This window comes from Anticarsia gemmatalis, chromosome 5, assembly GCF_050436995.1.
Source record: "Anticarsia gemmatalis isolate Benzon Research Colony breed Stoneville strain chromosome 5, ilAntGemm2 primary, whole genome shotgun sequence".
In the NCBI taxonomy this organism is placed as follows: domain Eukaryota; kingdom Metazoa; phylum Arthropoda; class Insecta; order Lepidoptera; family Erebidae; genus Anticarsia; species Anticarsia gemmatalis.
The window spans coordinates 6,579,956-6,594,283 of record NC_134749.1 but is presented as its reverse complement, the minus strand read 5'-3'; the positions used below and the strand labels follow the sequence as shown (position 1 = coordinate 6,594,283).

The 14,328-nt window shown below is 35.0% G+C and overlaps 1 protein-coding gene across 1 annotated transcript; it reads left to right on the top strand.

Annotated features, from left to right (window-relative positions):
* Positions 1–181: 181 nt before the first annotated feature.
* Positions 182–10,836, top strand: LOC142973350 (popeye domain-containing protein 3-like). Its single transcript, XM_076115001.1, has 8 exons — positions 182–421; positions 544–602; positions 693–777; positions 1,072–1,253; positions 1,926–2,057; positions 5,518–5,625; positions 9,627–9,924; positions 10,195–10,836. The coding sequence occupies exons 1-8, from the start codon at positions 295–297 to the stop codon at positions 10,416–10,418; spliced, it is 1,215 nt and encodes a 404-aa protein (XP_075971116.1). The 5' UTR covers positions 182–294; the 3' UTR covers positions 10,419–10,836.
* The last annotated feature ends 3,492 nt before the right edge of the window (positions 10,837–14,328 follow it).

The following is a 14,328-nucleotide window of genomic DNA, read 5'->3' as shown; positions in this document are numbered from 1 at the left end:
TCGTGTTGCGCAGGTAATTGTAATTTTTTTTTAATCGAAAATCAATTTAATATTTATATGTTTATTTTATTGTAATACTTATATTAAATATGGCAAGTAAAATGGTCTGTGTTTCGTGAAATCACTTATAGATGGCGGTACGAATCCTGTCAAAACGGATGTTATTGATTTGGCGCGAACATATAGAAAATGTGCGCTTGACGTGAGAGAGATTGTAAATCTCTATACATATTTTTCCATTATTTACGTAGGTCCCGGTGTTTCTTTTAGGAGGAATTATTATATAAGCTAGCAATGGCGCACGGTGGCGTTTTTGCAAAAAAGAGTGAATATTTAGAAATTGGTGAATATAATTTTACATGGCCCGGCGAAAATGGGACTTTTCAAGACTTTGGTTCTGTTAACTATACAATGCCATCAGGTAAACAAATATACTTCCAAAGTCATATGAACTTACGATAAAATGTGTAGTATATTGTTGATATTAGCACTCTTATCAATACATAGGTACTTTAAATAATACCAATGTTTTATATTGTGCAGGACCCTGGTACTGGCCATGGTGTCCACTATGGAGATTCCCGCAACACCCATTATTTCAGGTAAAAAAAGTGTTATGGTCATTATTTGAATACCTTGTATTAATTACCTAAATGAGACATAAATGATAAATAATTGATTTCTTTTTTCAGTTATCAAATATGCTTTTCGTTGCCTCATACTGCGCCCCAAGTACAAAAAAGGGGCAATTATGGATGCACACTATTTTGATATTCGGTAAGTTAAAGTTGCACGCAGTAAACATAAATACATTTTTTTTAACGGGAAACAAAATAAAGTAAATAAGGGCGCGCGATTCATAATTCTAATAATTTAGTACCCAAAATAATACTAGTTAGTAGTTTAAAGCTGTATTGAAGCTTGTCTGGTCTATAACAAAATAAAGCCATTCACTGAGTTACTCTGAAAGTCCCTGTTTGTTGACGGTGTAGGACTACGATATGAATTTGTAACTACATAGCTGTTATCTAATAAATCTGACTGCTTATGCTCTCGTTATTTTGTCAACAGCGTTCATGCTGTACTCGATATGGGCATGGCACGTGATCTGTTCACCTGATGCCTTCTCCTGGAATTTCGGTTTCGTCTTCCTAAATTTAGCCCAAGTCGTATACCTCGTATATGAGATGAGGCCCGTCAAATTTGATCCTGAACTCGAGGAAGTTTATCATACGCTGTTCGAACCGTTCAAGGTAATATAAACAACATTTTCAACTTATGTATAATAGTATGCTCTATATTTTATTTAAAATTTTAACTTAACTTAACATCTCACTTTTTTTTCACACACGGTCATGTTCTTCTTGCCTATTGCTTTTTCCGGCCAAAATCTTCTTAAATACAACTTAATTGTTTCATCATCAATCATTTACTTAGTATTTGATGGAACTACTTTTGAGCGCTACTTAAAAATGAGTGACATTTAGTATTCGGCCGTAACACTTCAAATACATTTCGGTACACTCTGTGAGGCTGGTCACATACTGGTTTTATCGCGTGAGTAACTAGTTGACTTATTTATTGATTTCGTCCGAGAGCGCGGCTAGCGATCACGTCTAAATAAATAGTGGCTCGGTAGCCAACGTTTCATCTTTCAGCTATAGAACCATTCTAGCCCTATTTAGATGATTAAAGTTATATATCACAATATTTTTTAGCCTGTGGTCTCTCGGTAAACTAGTTTTTGAGTATATTATTATGATGGTGTATTTTTATCAATAAATTTATGATTACTTACGAATAAAAATACCCTGTTTGTATAATACCGTCTCTTGCAAATAAATTAGTCAACTAATGCTCGCGCGACTTTATTCTGGTGGCAAAAAATATATTTATTACGAGAAAATGTCCGACGTATTTCCTAGGTTTCAAGACTTCAATTCAAACGAATGGTATCTCCAGACTTCGCACACGTGATGTCTTTACACGCGGGGGAGGCTTATGCCATGCAGAACCTGACTAAGACCGACCGCCTTGGCTTACTTCTATCGGGAAAGGTAAGGAAAAATCGTATTATTGATTATACGTTATATCACCTGAATCATAAAACGTTGATTTAGATTTTTAATTCTAAGCAAGATTAGATAAACATTTTTGTTCAACCTTTTTATTGGGATAATCACTGTAAATCTATTTAAATAGATTAATAATGATCTGTAACCTTAAAAAAACATCAATAGGTACAAAAAGGTAAGGTTAATTTCCAATTTTGTTACGATAATATTTGGCGGGTATCAAGGGCATTATCAAGGTTCTTGACACGGGCTAAGTAATGCCCTTGTAGTACTTCAACAAAATAGAAACAAGGTCAACTTTCTAAGTCAGCGACACCAACGAATTGTGCGTGCTTTCTTCTCGGCTTCTAGGCTTTTGACCATACTTGGTAACAAAAATGGTTGCAGATTGTTTTGTTTAACAAAAAATCTATCTCGTTGAAACAGTCCTTGAGATAAAGGCACCTAAATAGTCTAAAGATACACGAAAGAAACGTTACTATGGTTGAATAGCGCATTCTTTAAACAAAGATATTACAAAACATTGCACAATATTTTGTACAGTGCATTTACGCGCCTGAATATTTTGTACAACGGCTTAGTGCAAGCCACACTGAAATATTACTTACAGGAAGGCCCAGAAATATAGGAAAATGCAAGCACAGGTTTGGCGTGAGTTACCGGAAAACGTTATGATTCACGACCTTCTATATTCAGGAATTTCAGAAATAACCGTAATACTGTAGGAACAACACAACTTATTTCAACAACAATTTATTTAAAAGTCGTCGAGCGTTTCTTGCTAGCGTTTTTAGTATGTTAGTTTTACTTTTTGTATTCGGCCACTTTGCAAATTGTATTGTTAAATATTGGATTGTTTCAGAGACTTATTCAGTTTGTCGAATAATTATCGTAAAACAAAAGTTATGATGTATTTACATAATATATGAAGCGATTAAATCGATTTAATTTTAACTTACATGCTGATGATACGAAATATCTCTTCATGTTTCCTTCTTATTCCAATTGGAAACCCGAAAAAATTGTTAGAATAATGATTTTGTATGATTTAGAAGCAGAATGAAATAGATCACTTGCTGCATTTAATGATACGATAAAACTAACTGCATATCAGTTATTACATCTTAACAACGTCATAATTACGTTGACCTTAAATAGCAAGATGTGTAAACTAAACGGGCGTACCTTATAAATTCACTTAGTATAATTTAGTATATACTTTTTAATATCGACCGATTTCATATTTTATACTCTAACTAATATTAGGTAGGTAATTTCTGACTTTAGCATGTAAGAGAAGTAAGAAACAATATTCTTATTTATCTTTTACTTTGCGTAAGAGCACTATCTATCTATACTTCTATACTAATATTATAAAGCTGAAGAGTTTGTTTGTTTTATTGTTTGTTTGTTTGTTTGTTTGTTTGAACGCGCTAATCTCAGAAACTACTGATCCCATTTGAAAAATTCGTTCAGTGTTAGATAGCCCATTTATCGAGGAAGGTTATAGGCTATATATCATCACGTTACGACCAGTAGGAGCAGAGTACCAGTAAAAAATGTTCCAAAAACGGGGAAAAATTTGACCCATTCTCTCTTATGTGACGCAAACGAGGTTGCGCGGGTCAGCTAGTCTACTAGAAGATTTATGCGTGCCTCTACATAATGTTACGTAACATTAAGGAAGGGAATACTTAACTAACTTCCCAAGTTTTCTTTTAATTATGACCGCCTCTTGTGGTGCCGAGGGTGACTGTGGGCGTGGGTGGTGCTTTATTGGGTCGTCTTTCCCTCAAGAAGCATAGAATGTACATTAGCCTTAAAATTACCCCCCATGTACATGGCAGGGGAGCAGTGACTTCCAAAAATACAAAATTGTAAAGTTTTTCTTTAGAAACCCATAATAAAAAATTTGCTATCCGTCTGGTTTGTTCTTTAATTCAGATGTTTGATTTAATTTGTATCCCTTAACGCTTCTCTATAGCCGTGAACATTTGAGATTGGTTACTAAAGTAAAAATTGAGTTTTAATTTGTATTTACCAGCCAGTTTTCATAGTTTGGGGAAAAGTGAAGTTAAACCACATGAGTCAATTAAACAACAAAGTTTAATTTATTGTACGTCATTCCATGGCTAATACGTACATTTTATAAAGCCTTGACTATCGAGATACTTTTTAAGTTATAACTATCCGCACTGGCATACTTATTCATAAGTAATTAAATATACTAGTTCCACATTCAAGCTCCCAGGTCACAAAATATGCAAATGCATAGTTTATATTCTACGGATAACATACGGCTTGGAAAATTTAAAACAATTTTTCATGCTGCACGTGCCAATGTTTGCAATGAATACCTATAGCTGTGACACTATCGTAGCTCACCAATTGTCGAGCGTTGAAAACATTATTTTATAACGGATGAAAGAGAACAAGTTCGTACCAGAATTTCATAAGTATGACCTACAAATTACAATTTATTGTTTCTTTACTTCCTTTAAGTTTCATTTTTTTATTCATATCACCACTTTACGTAAAATACAAAACTACAAGAACTGTGCATCACTAAAGTTGATGCTCGAGTTCAGCTGTGGGCCAAACTTTTCCCACAAATTCCAAAGTAGTCGAGTAAGAATATTTTCAAAATTCATATTATACACCAAGCATCTTATTTCCCCGTGAAGTCTGAAAGTAGGTTTTACCTGTGGTATTACTTAAGCTAGGATAGTCTGGATTATATAGAGATGAGAATACAACGTTTATGAAAAAAATATTATTATATACACAGTAGCTAATTGAACTTTAGCGCAGTATTGTACTATTGTAAAGTTTTAGTATGGAATAATACATAGTCAAGGGCGAGTCGTAAATATGGGTCACGTTTAAAAAGAGTAAAATTAAAACAACGTAAAGAAACATTACAAGGACGCTAAAGCCAACTGTACCTCGAATTTTCTAAACTTCTACCTGTTTATTCTCTCTTTGTATATACTGAAAATTCGAAAACGAATATTTCATAAGACAGTCATATGCACTGCACTGAACCTATCCTATCGAAGTTGTACACGCTGCAAAATGTAAATGACTACTGGAAATCGCACTATGGCATCTGGCCAAAAATATTGAAAACAAATTTGTCTTAGCGGATTAGAAAAAATAACTGTTTTTGGAATAGGCGAGTTTACTTTCTTGGTATTATGATTCTTAAGACACAATAATATTATATCATGTTATCATAAATGCTGCTGGCTAATACTCGTACTTACTTAAATAATATAAATTTATAACAAGTTAGTATAAGAATTTTGGTGTCAATTCCTAATCTTCTCCATCTGTTCGTTAAGTAGACCCTTGCCCAGCAGTGGGACAATGATAGGTTAAGAAATAAATTTATTATTTATTTGTATTTTAAGATGATAGTAAAGTAAATTTGTTTCCCCAGGTCAATGTTATGAGCGGCCATCAATTCCTACATCCGATTCTTCCCTGCGAATTTCTGGATTCTCCTGAATTTGAATCTAGTCGGGCTACAATAGATGAAAAATTTAAGGTGAGTAAATATAATCTTAGATGTTTTATGAGTGTGTTTATTTTTTATATATTAGCCGGATTAAGATATTGGAGACGCCACCTAATATCAAACAATTGAATTGTACATGTAGCGAAACTTTTTTTTCTTTGTAGTTACTCGTATATTGATTCAAAACTGTTACCGATAGACTCAAACCACAAACTATTTTCTATTTGTATTTTATCACAACTGTGTCACGTATCTCAAACAAATACACGACAGCTCATTTTGGGAATAACAAAAAAACAAACCGAATTGTGTCAAGTGAGAGCGCGTCTAGTCCATCAAACATAATGTTTATGTTGTCTAAAAGGATCTTATTTCACGCAATAATGCTTTGGCAAAAAAGCGTCACCTTGTTAAGTAAGGCAATGGGGCTAACTAACACGGTTGGTTGGAGGACTGATGAGTTCATTATTCAAAGGGAGCGGAGTTCCTGACACCGTAGCGCGTTCCAGAACCCACTAACCTATTTAAACAAATGTTACTATGGTCTTATAGAAGAAAAGGTCGGATTAATATCAGTGGCTCTATTGATGAACCGTAAAATAACCCCTTGTTTGCTAAAACATTGGGATGGGGCGCTCCAGTTTCATATGCATACCATTATAGCTTGTTAGTAAACATTGTGTGAGACTTCACTGAATGAAAACAATAATAAGTTGGCTGAAATTCAATACGGAAAATGGCTTTTAAATGGAAGGGTTTATACGGCTTTGGACAGGTTAGTCACAGACCGGCTCTCTTGCAATTCACTTAATCAAATTCAAAGCCATTCCGAACACCGCGGTGCTGGCAGATTTTAGGTCTAAGCTCGTACGATGTGCTTTGGGACAAAAGTAATTAACTTAGTGAAGGTAACGGGTTAGTTTCATGACAAATTAACGTATATTTATTTTAAAACTTCATATACAAGTTCCCAAACCGCGATAGGGTGGCTTCGTGGACTCAAGGTATTAGTCCTTCTTGATTCCGGAAGAAGACCCTTCTTTATAAATAATTGTATATCTCCCCTCTGCTAAGTCTACCTAAATTAAAAAATGTAAGTAGATGTATTGTATTAGCAGGAAGTAAACCAAGTTTATAACCAGTTTTTATTTAAATAACTTAATCACATAAATTGTGCATGAAAGTCTGTGAAGTTATGTTAAAATGAAGGAATATAAACTCATATTTGGCACGGAATTACTGATGCAACCTAATAAACGCAAGTCAGAAATAGTTACGCTCACAGCTCCACGAGACAGGTCGTAAACAACTGTAGACCAAATCGCATAAATTTTAGGGGCGTATTGAAGCTAAAACACCTCGCAGGCCGAGCCGAGCGATGTGCCAATTACTTCGCGCAAAGTGCAAAGTGTCAGGTTGCGATAAACTCTACATTGTGTAGAGCTGATATTTTTAAAAAAGTTTCTTAATCGGAAATAGTCCAGTTTTGTTGAACGTTCGTAACAATGTTAGTGTATTATGCTGTATACTTAACTGATTAATACGTCTTTGCTAAACGATTTCCTACGTTTATAATTTTTATAGACGTATTTTACAATGAAGCGCTGTTCTACTCAAACGGTCTTTTTAATATCCACTTATCTCTTTGTAATTATTCAAATAACCTATATATTTTAATTGCTAACAGCTTACATTATGCCGTGAATAATTTAACTTCTAGGTAGGTATAGTCAGTTAATCGATTTACCCCCGGTTTCTGGGTACATTTAACGGTAGTTTATCTATTCAATAGCGTTTTTTATATGAGTTTTAACGCTATCGAATAGATAAACAACCATTAGTAACGCGCAAAGCATTGTGAAGCTAAGTGTATTTTTATTGTAAACTTAACTTTATTAGATTCATACTTAAAAAGTAATATTAATTCGCTTCGATCGGAACCCTGAGCCATGCCCACACGTATCGTAGTACCGTTTATTCTTAGCTAATGATACACGAAGTTTACGAGAGCACGCTATACTGATACGGTCATCTAATATTAATATGTAAACTACGATGCTCCTCGAATATCTACGAAATTCCGAGTACATCTAACAGTTAGTATACATAAATGAAGATCATACAGAACGGGCACTAAACATATCTAGGTATTAGGTATATTCAGTGCATGTTGAAACCCTTCTCATTATTTTCGCGATCGGTTTACTCGTTCGTTGATCGCGCTTTGGCATTACCTACCCCATTCCGTTGACCTAATTGTTGCCTGATATGGCAGTATAACAGCCGAAGTGGCTATAAATGCAAGAAACTAGGTTAAATATCGATGAAGTCTCGCAAAGACGTGGTAAACTTACCTAAATTACTTTTTTACGATTACACCTCAAGATCGAGTATGTTTACAATCCGGTAAATTTAAATTTTCATACTTTATCTTACGGTAAATTTAATACACTGAATATACAGTTAGCTATATTGTTTAACTCTGATCACCTATTGACCAAACATACATATAATTGCGCCAAATTAAAATTGTATTTTAATATGTTGATGACATAATCTAAGTAGGTACAATTAGATCGAATCCAGATACGTGAATATTATTCAATGCTTTACAATGCGGATTTGTACTATCTCCGATATGTTTCTCCTTAATACAATAGATGCTTGTAGGTGATATTCACTCTTTGATATAATTATGTGAATAGAACTTAAACTACGAATACTGAACATAGTTTAAGGAAGTGATTGTAGTTCCTAGAATAGATACACTCTCTGAGGCTAAAGTTAATTTCAAGTTCATTATGAATTCTAAAGCTGGGCTTAGCAAACAATGTTGTAACATTGTTCCATGTTATCCATCCGTTCAAACATAAGATCAATATGTTTTATGGCTAGATAGCCCTCTACCCCTATATTTAGACTGATTCGTGTCTCGACAAACTAAGTCTAGTAAAAGCATTTTCCGCTTTAAAAATATCAACCGGTAATTTATAAGTCGAACCATGACGCAATTTATAAATGACTGAAACATTGCATTGTACGTATAGGAAATGAATGAAATCAATACAAATATAATAAAAGTTTGTCTCATACGGTCATTCAATATAGAACAAAATGATAATGTACCACGTATTTAGCTATGTTCTTTATTAAAATTGCGCCTCCGCCTACACGTGTCGGCCGGCCACTCATCAAGTTCAGTAATAGCTTTCTTTCTTTACACTAGCGAGATAACGGCCAACACTTATTTAACCAAAAACCTTGTGAGGGAAATATTATCTTCCTTTTTAAAATAAACTATAAATAATGTTTTGCTTTTGTCAGAGTATCACAGGAGGTTTAAATTATACATATTATAGTCATTTTGATCCAGGAAAAAAATAGAAGGACAAAAGTTGCGTATCGTATCACCGATACCTGCATACTGCAATGAAAAGGTCATTAATCACCTAGGAATTGTTATGTGGAAAAGTTTATCTGTTCATAGCTCAGAGCTGCAGAAAACCGTTTTATCGTAGGCGCCGAGTGAGCGTGAATCCGGTCTCCAGCCATAGCGAGACGGGAAAATACACAAACTAGTTTACGTTCGGCCGATTCACTTGCTCAGCCATCTGTCCCGCCATCCGCGTATTTCACGGCTCGTTCCGTTGTCACTACGTCATCCACAAAGAGAATAGCGTGTTTATGATTTCCGCGAGCGAATTCCGCTGACTCCCAACCTCGGCTCTACGTGTACACCATTGCACGACATTTTAATATTCTTATTTTCAGTACAGTATAAATAAATTGTATACATTTGTATGATGTATATGGATTATGGATTTAATAGCAGTTTCTCCAGTATGATATTTAAATACGGTAAACACGATAAAGTTTCCTTTATCGTGTCAGTTACCGTATTTTACATGTCGATCAATCAGATAGCCACCAGAAGGGTGGTTATCGTTTCGCGTGATAGAATGATGGCATTGGCATAGGATATGTTTCTGAAGTTTATAAATCTTAAATAACACAATTTTATTTACACCCAGGTGTCAATAGTCGCGGCGTCATCGTGTCGATATGTATACTGGCAACGGAGCTCCCTCGAATATTTGTTCGTTAAGGAGCCCTACCTCGCGTGTGTAGTCACCACGCTGATCGCACGCGATATTACCACAAAGCTGTACGCGATGAACAACAAGATCGTAACAGAGAGAGGCTCGCATTTAGACATCAGACTTCCGAGCATATCGCATGCACTAGCTCGAAGTCCCCGAAGGCTTCGTGCTGCAAGTAAGCTACCGCCGCCGACAACCGTGCAACCGGTGCCTCCCGAGAAACGACCGAGTGAGTTGTTGATATTGTATAACGTTGTGCAATACCCAGAAACAAGTCCACTATGACTGAGTTATCTTAATTATTATTTTATTAGAATTCGTTTGCAAACAAACATGTCATTTATGATTGGGTATATCAGTTTATACTTTCATTTCTCACATATCAAAGAAATGGAATCAATGAAAGCGACGTCTTTCTTCAGGCAAGCTCAACTACGAAATTTTATACCTACCATTAAAGGACGTAGCTTATTTTTTAATGTGAACTGTTTCTTCACAGATTGTTGGAGCCGAGACACGGAGCCTCTAGGTACAGTAGTGAAGCGCAACTGTACTTCTCCGCCGGGCTACGGTGGCGGTGATGAAGAACTCATGCCCTTAGCTGCTCACGAGGCACCGGCAGCTTCTTCCGACGATTTGTCTGTAGCTGATAGTTGCCCAGACACTTCTTCCAAGTACCACAGCTGCGAAGCTGTTGAGACTGATGACGAACTTAGACATTAAATAAATAAGACAATGTATTTTTTTCGTTCTTCCACACTCGTAGAATTATTACTTAAAACGCTGATGCATTGATTTGTTACTTAATTGTAAGCGTAACAATTAAAGGTACTTATGTAAAAATGAACAAAACGAATATTAAAGCAATTTCCGCATCAAAGCTGTGATAGTTATAGGCTTGATTGATTTGATTATGAGTGAAATGTTTTTACGAATTATGATTGTCCTATAAAAAGTTGTTTATAAATAAAATTATTATAAAAAGTTTTAATTTCATTGCCATTAGTTTTACAGAATCCAATCACTACCATTCAGATCACGTACTATTGAAGTGTTTAATTTTAACAATATTATTAAATATTCACATAAAATATACATAATAACATTTTATTAGATACTGAGTTTTTATGTCTGATAAATAAACCGCATTCATTGTTGTTTATCTATGTTGTATTATTTACCCTTTTTGCAGCATACTTTTTCAAACAGGCCTTTAAAAAAGCAAACAAAGTTTATCGTATGAATAAAAAAAGACTACTGTTTCTTTTGTGCATTTATTTATTCCAGTTGACATATTTTTTCAGTTTACATCACAAGATTTTATAAAATGTAGGCACAGGAATACAATAGTAGCAACAATACAATACAAGAGACAACATTCAGCCAAAACGTACAAGTTTCCCATTGTCATGTTCAAAGCCAGTTGTATTTGCATAGTTACTGCTATTAGAGTGCATTTATTCACGTCAACTTCAAAGTGTATTGTGCAATTTCATTACCCGAGGGTTGGGGCGAAGCAATAAAGTGGCATTACGAGTGGTCACTCCCCATGACGACCAATCAATCAACGGAACCAATCCGGTTATCGCATCAATACCCACAATTCGACGGATATAAGGCGAATGTTGCGTTCATATTGAACTGTCGCCGTTTTTTTAGTACGTGTTTCGCCCCCTTAAGCGCCTATACTATCTATAATATTTTTGATTAGATAGCATCAACCTAACCGTAAATTGATTCACGTATTAATAGCTACAAACGAGTAGAAAAGTTGTGGTTTCTTACAAGGTAAACAGATTAACAGCTAATGCGAAAGTTCTAATTGAAATCACGTCTGACCTTAATATCATCGGTACACACTACAAAGCTACGTGAACACTGGTGATGGATTGCGTACACATCAATAACTCTTTTCCCGAGTGGACCTTTGTAGGGAGTTTTGGTTTACTGCAGGTAGGTAGCTACTTTTTCTTTTATGAGTTTAGGGTCAGAATTATTTATACCGTCTTACGACTAAACTCGTCGGCGAAGACCGGCACGAAGTCGCGGATCAGCTCAAACTGCACTAGAGGCTTCCTATCTGTGGAGTAGTTAAAATAGTTAAAAATAATGGACTCATTACCAAGTTAATATGGATTGAAAACATATTTTAATTAACCACTTGTAGTGTGAAATAAGTATGATATTGGTATCAGTACTATCGAGCAATCTACAGTTTTACTAGTTTTGCGAAATATTCTTGCGTTGTACGTTGTGAAGTTAGTTAAACAAGCTTAATAGATCTTTGAGTATTTATGAGAGTTCGCATTTGTGCAGTAGCTAAATCTCTCTATGACTATTAGTTTTATTATGCTTTACATAGCAGGTATAGGTACTGTTGTAGTATGAAAAGGTAAACTTCTGAATGTTTTTTTAATCTGCGTCCATCTGTGGAATTAAACAAGTTTGCTGGAGTCATTTGGCTCTCGGTGTTGGTCATGATGCCAGCAAAGGCAGCAGATATCCGTCCCAGTCTGCCAAACACCGTCAGTCCCAGATGCTAGTCTTGTAGCCAAATGAACCTCATCTAAACGAAGTAGAAACGTGTTGGCGGTGCTTTTTGGCGTCAACATGCAGTGTGGGCGCTACACATATCAAACACTAATTAACTTTATCTTGTCTCCAACGTTTATAACTTCGTCGGTTTAATCAACAGGATATTACACGGACTGCTGGTGACTGCTAGTCAACTATATTATTTGGAAAACTAAAGACACTTTTGTCAATGATTTGACCAAGCGATGTAGAAAAACATAAAAATACAGTATCTATGGAATACCTACTCGCTTTAAATGTGAAACCATTAGTTAATGATTTTCAAGCCCTTGAAATATGCAAATTACATATCACTATTTTACCTACATAATACATATATTATATTAAATATTATTATGTAGGCATATCGTATTCGATTATTCATTGCAAATTTTAAACCACAATTAGTACCTACTGTGTATTTTGTCACACATCCTGCTCATATTATAAGCGCTCATTCAATTATGATACAGTTTAGCGTATATTCACACTATTTCACTCGAGCCGTGCCTAGCTATTAGGTTTGCGATTAAAATTAATTACTAAACAATCATGGTGCGCGATTACACGGGTAAGTTATCGCATAATTACGGAGGGAAGGACGTGATTGATGAAATAGCTAACTGAGTGTTGAGTACAAACAACAATTTAATTGCATTGCTTCTTGTACATTAAATTCTCCTGCACTATGCTTCTTTAAAATACAAAAAAGGAGTTGTTTCGTAGAATGGATTTATAAGTAGAACTATTCCTAGTATCTAATGAATCATCACTAAACTACGTTAATATAATATGATGAATATTATCTAAAAAGGTCTCCACACTGTATTTGTCTGATAAATAGGCATGATTTAATAAATATTTTTTATGCATGAAGTTCTTTACATCATTGATTAAGTAATAAATTCGTATTTGGGAAAAAGCATTTACTGAACCATATAAACATATAACTCGATTGCGTTTTTCAGATAGGAATTCTTGGTTTACTTGCATGAAAAGTAGGTAAAGCAAACTCGTTAAAGGTGTGCAAACGTGGACTTGCCTTCTAAAACGATCGATTTTACATAAACTTCCTTCGTAGGTAGGTACGTAGACGGCCTAGATCAAAAGTTTGCCAATCATGATTCAAACAGCGCTGTTTTGCTTGTTTCCGTATTCCGTCTAAATTAAGACCCATAAGCAAGTGGCCAGTCATTTTGAGAAATGTATTTTCAGAGGTAAATAAAATACCAACTAGCGGGTAGTTCTTGTGCGGCCTTTTCATGATTGATGAATGTGCGAACGCCTGGGTGTGTTACTAAGGGCCGCCCACTAATAGTCGCTTTCTTAGTTTGAAGATCTCGCCAGGAAAAAACGCCGCGCCGAGCTTCAACTTTTGCCTGTAAATTAATTTACAGCTGGATTTATTCGTCTTCTGTGAATAATTTCTTCTGCTAAGGAACATTTGGTGTTAAATTGACTAATTTAATTAAATATCTCCCTTTAAGTATCTAATGTGGTTTATCAATAACTCTGCGTTTTTATGCTCTCAGCCTATCTGTGGTTTAAAATATATGTAGGTGCAAATTCAATGATTGGCTCGGATTTTATATAAGCGAGGCTGGTATTGCCTGTAAAGTTCTTGAACAGTTACTAGTATCTGCGAGCTGTTAGCACTACAAATATAAATAGTAATTATAAACGTGCTACAAAATAATTTTCTAAACACTTGGGGGATCGCGTGTCTGTAAGTATCACGTTCTAAACTACTTCAAATTAACGTGAGGTAATTCAAATATGAAGAGTACCTACCTATAAACATCGCATAATTATTTGTTGGTATAATTACGCGTGGATTTACATGAACATAAAATTGTAAGGCTTAATGCTATATTATTCTTAGAGGTACTGTAATATGGTCCAAAGAAAATAATAAAAAAACTGTAAAAAGGGATGTGCCTTATGAGGAGAACTGGTAAAAAACTGAAGACAACGCTCTACACTGTGGAATATTATAATCATTGATGAAAATGGATTCGTAAACTACACAAAGTCTAATTCTATCATCTATACTTTTAAT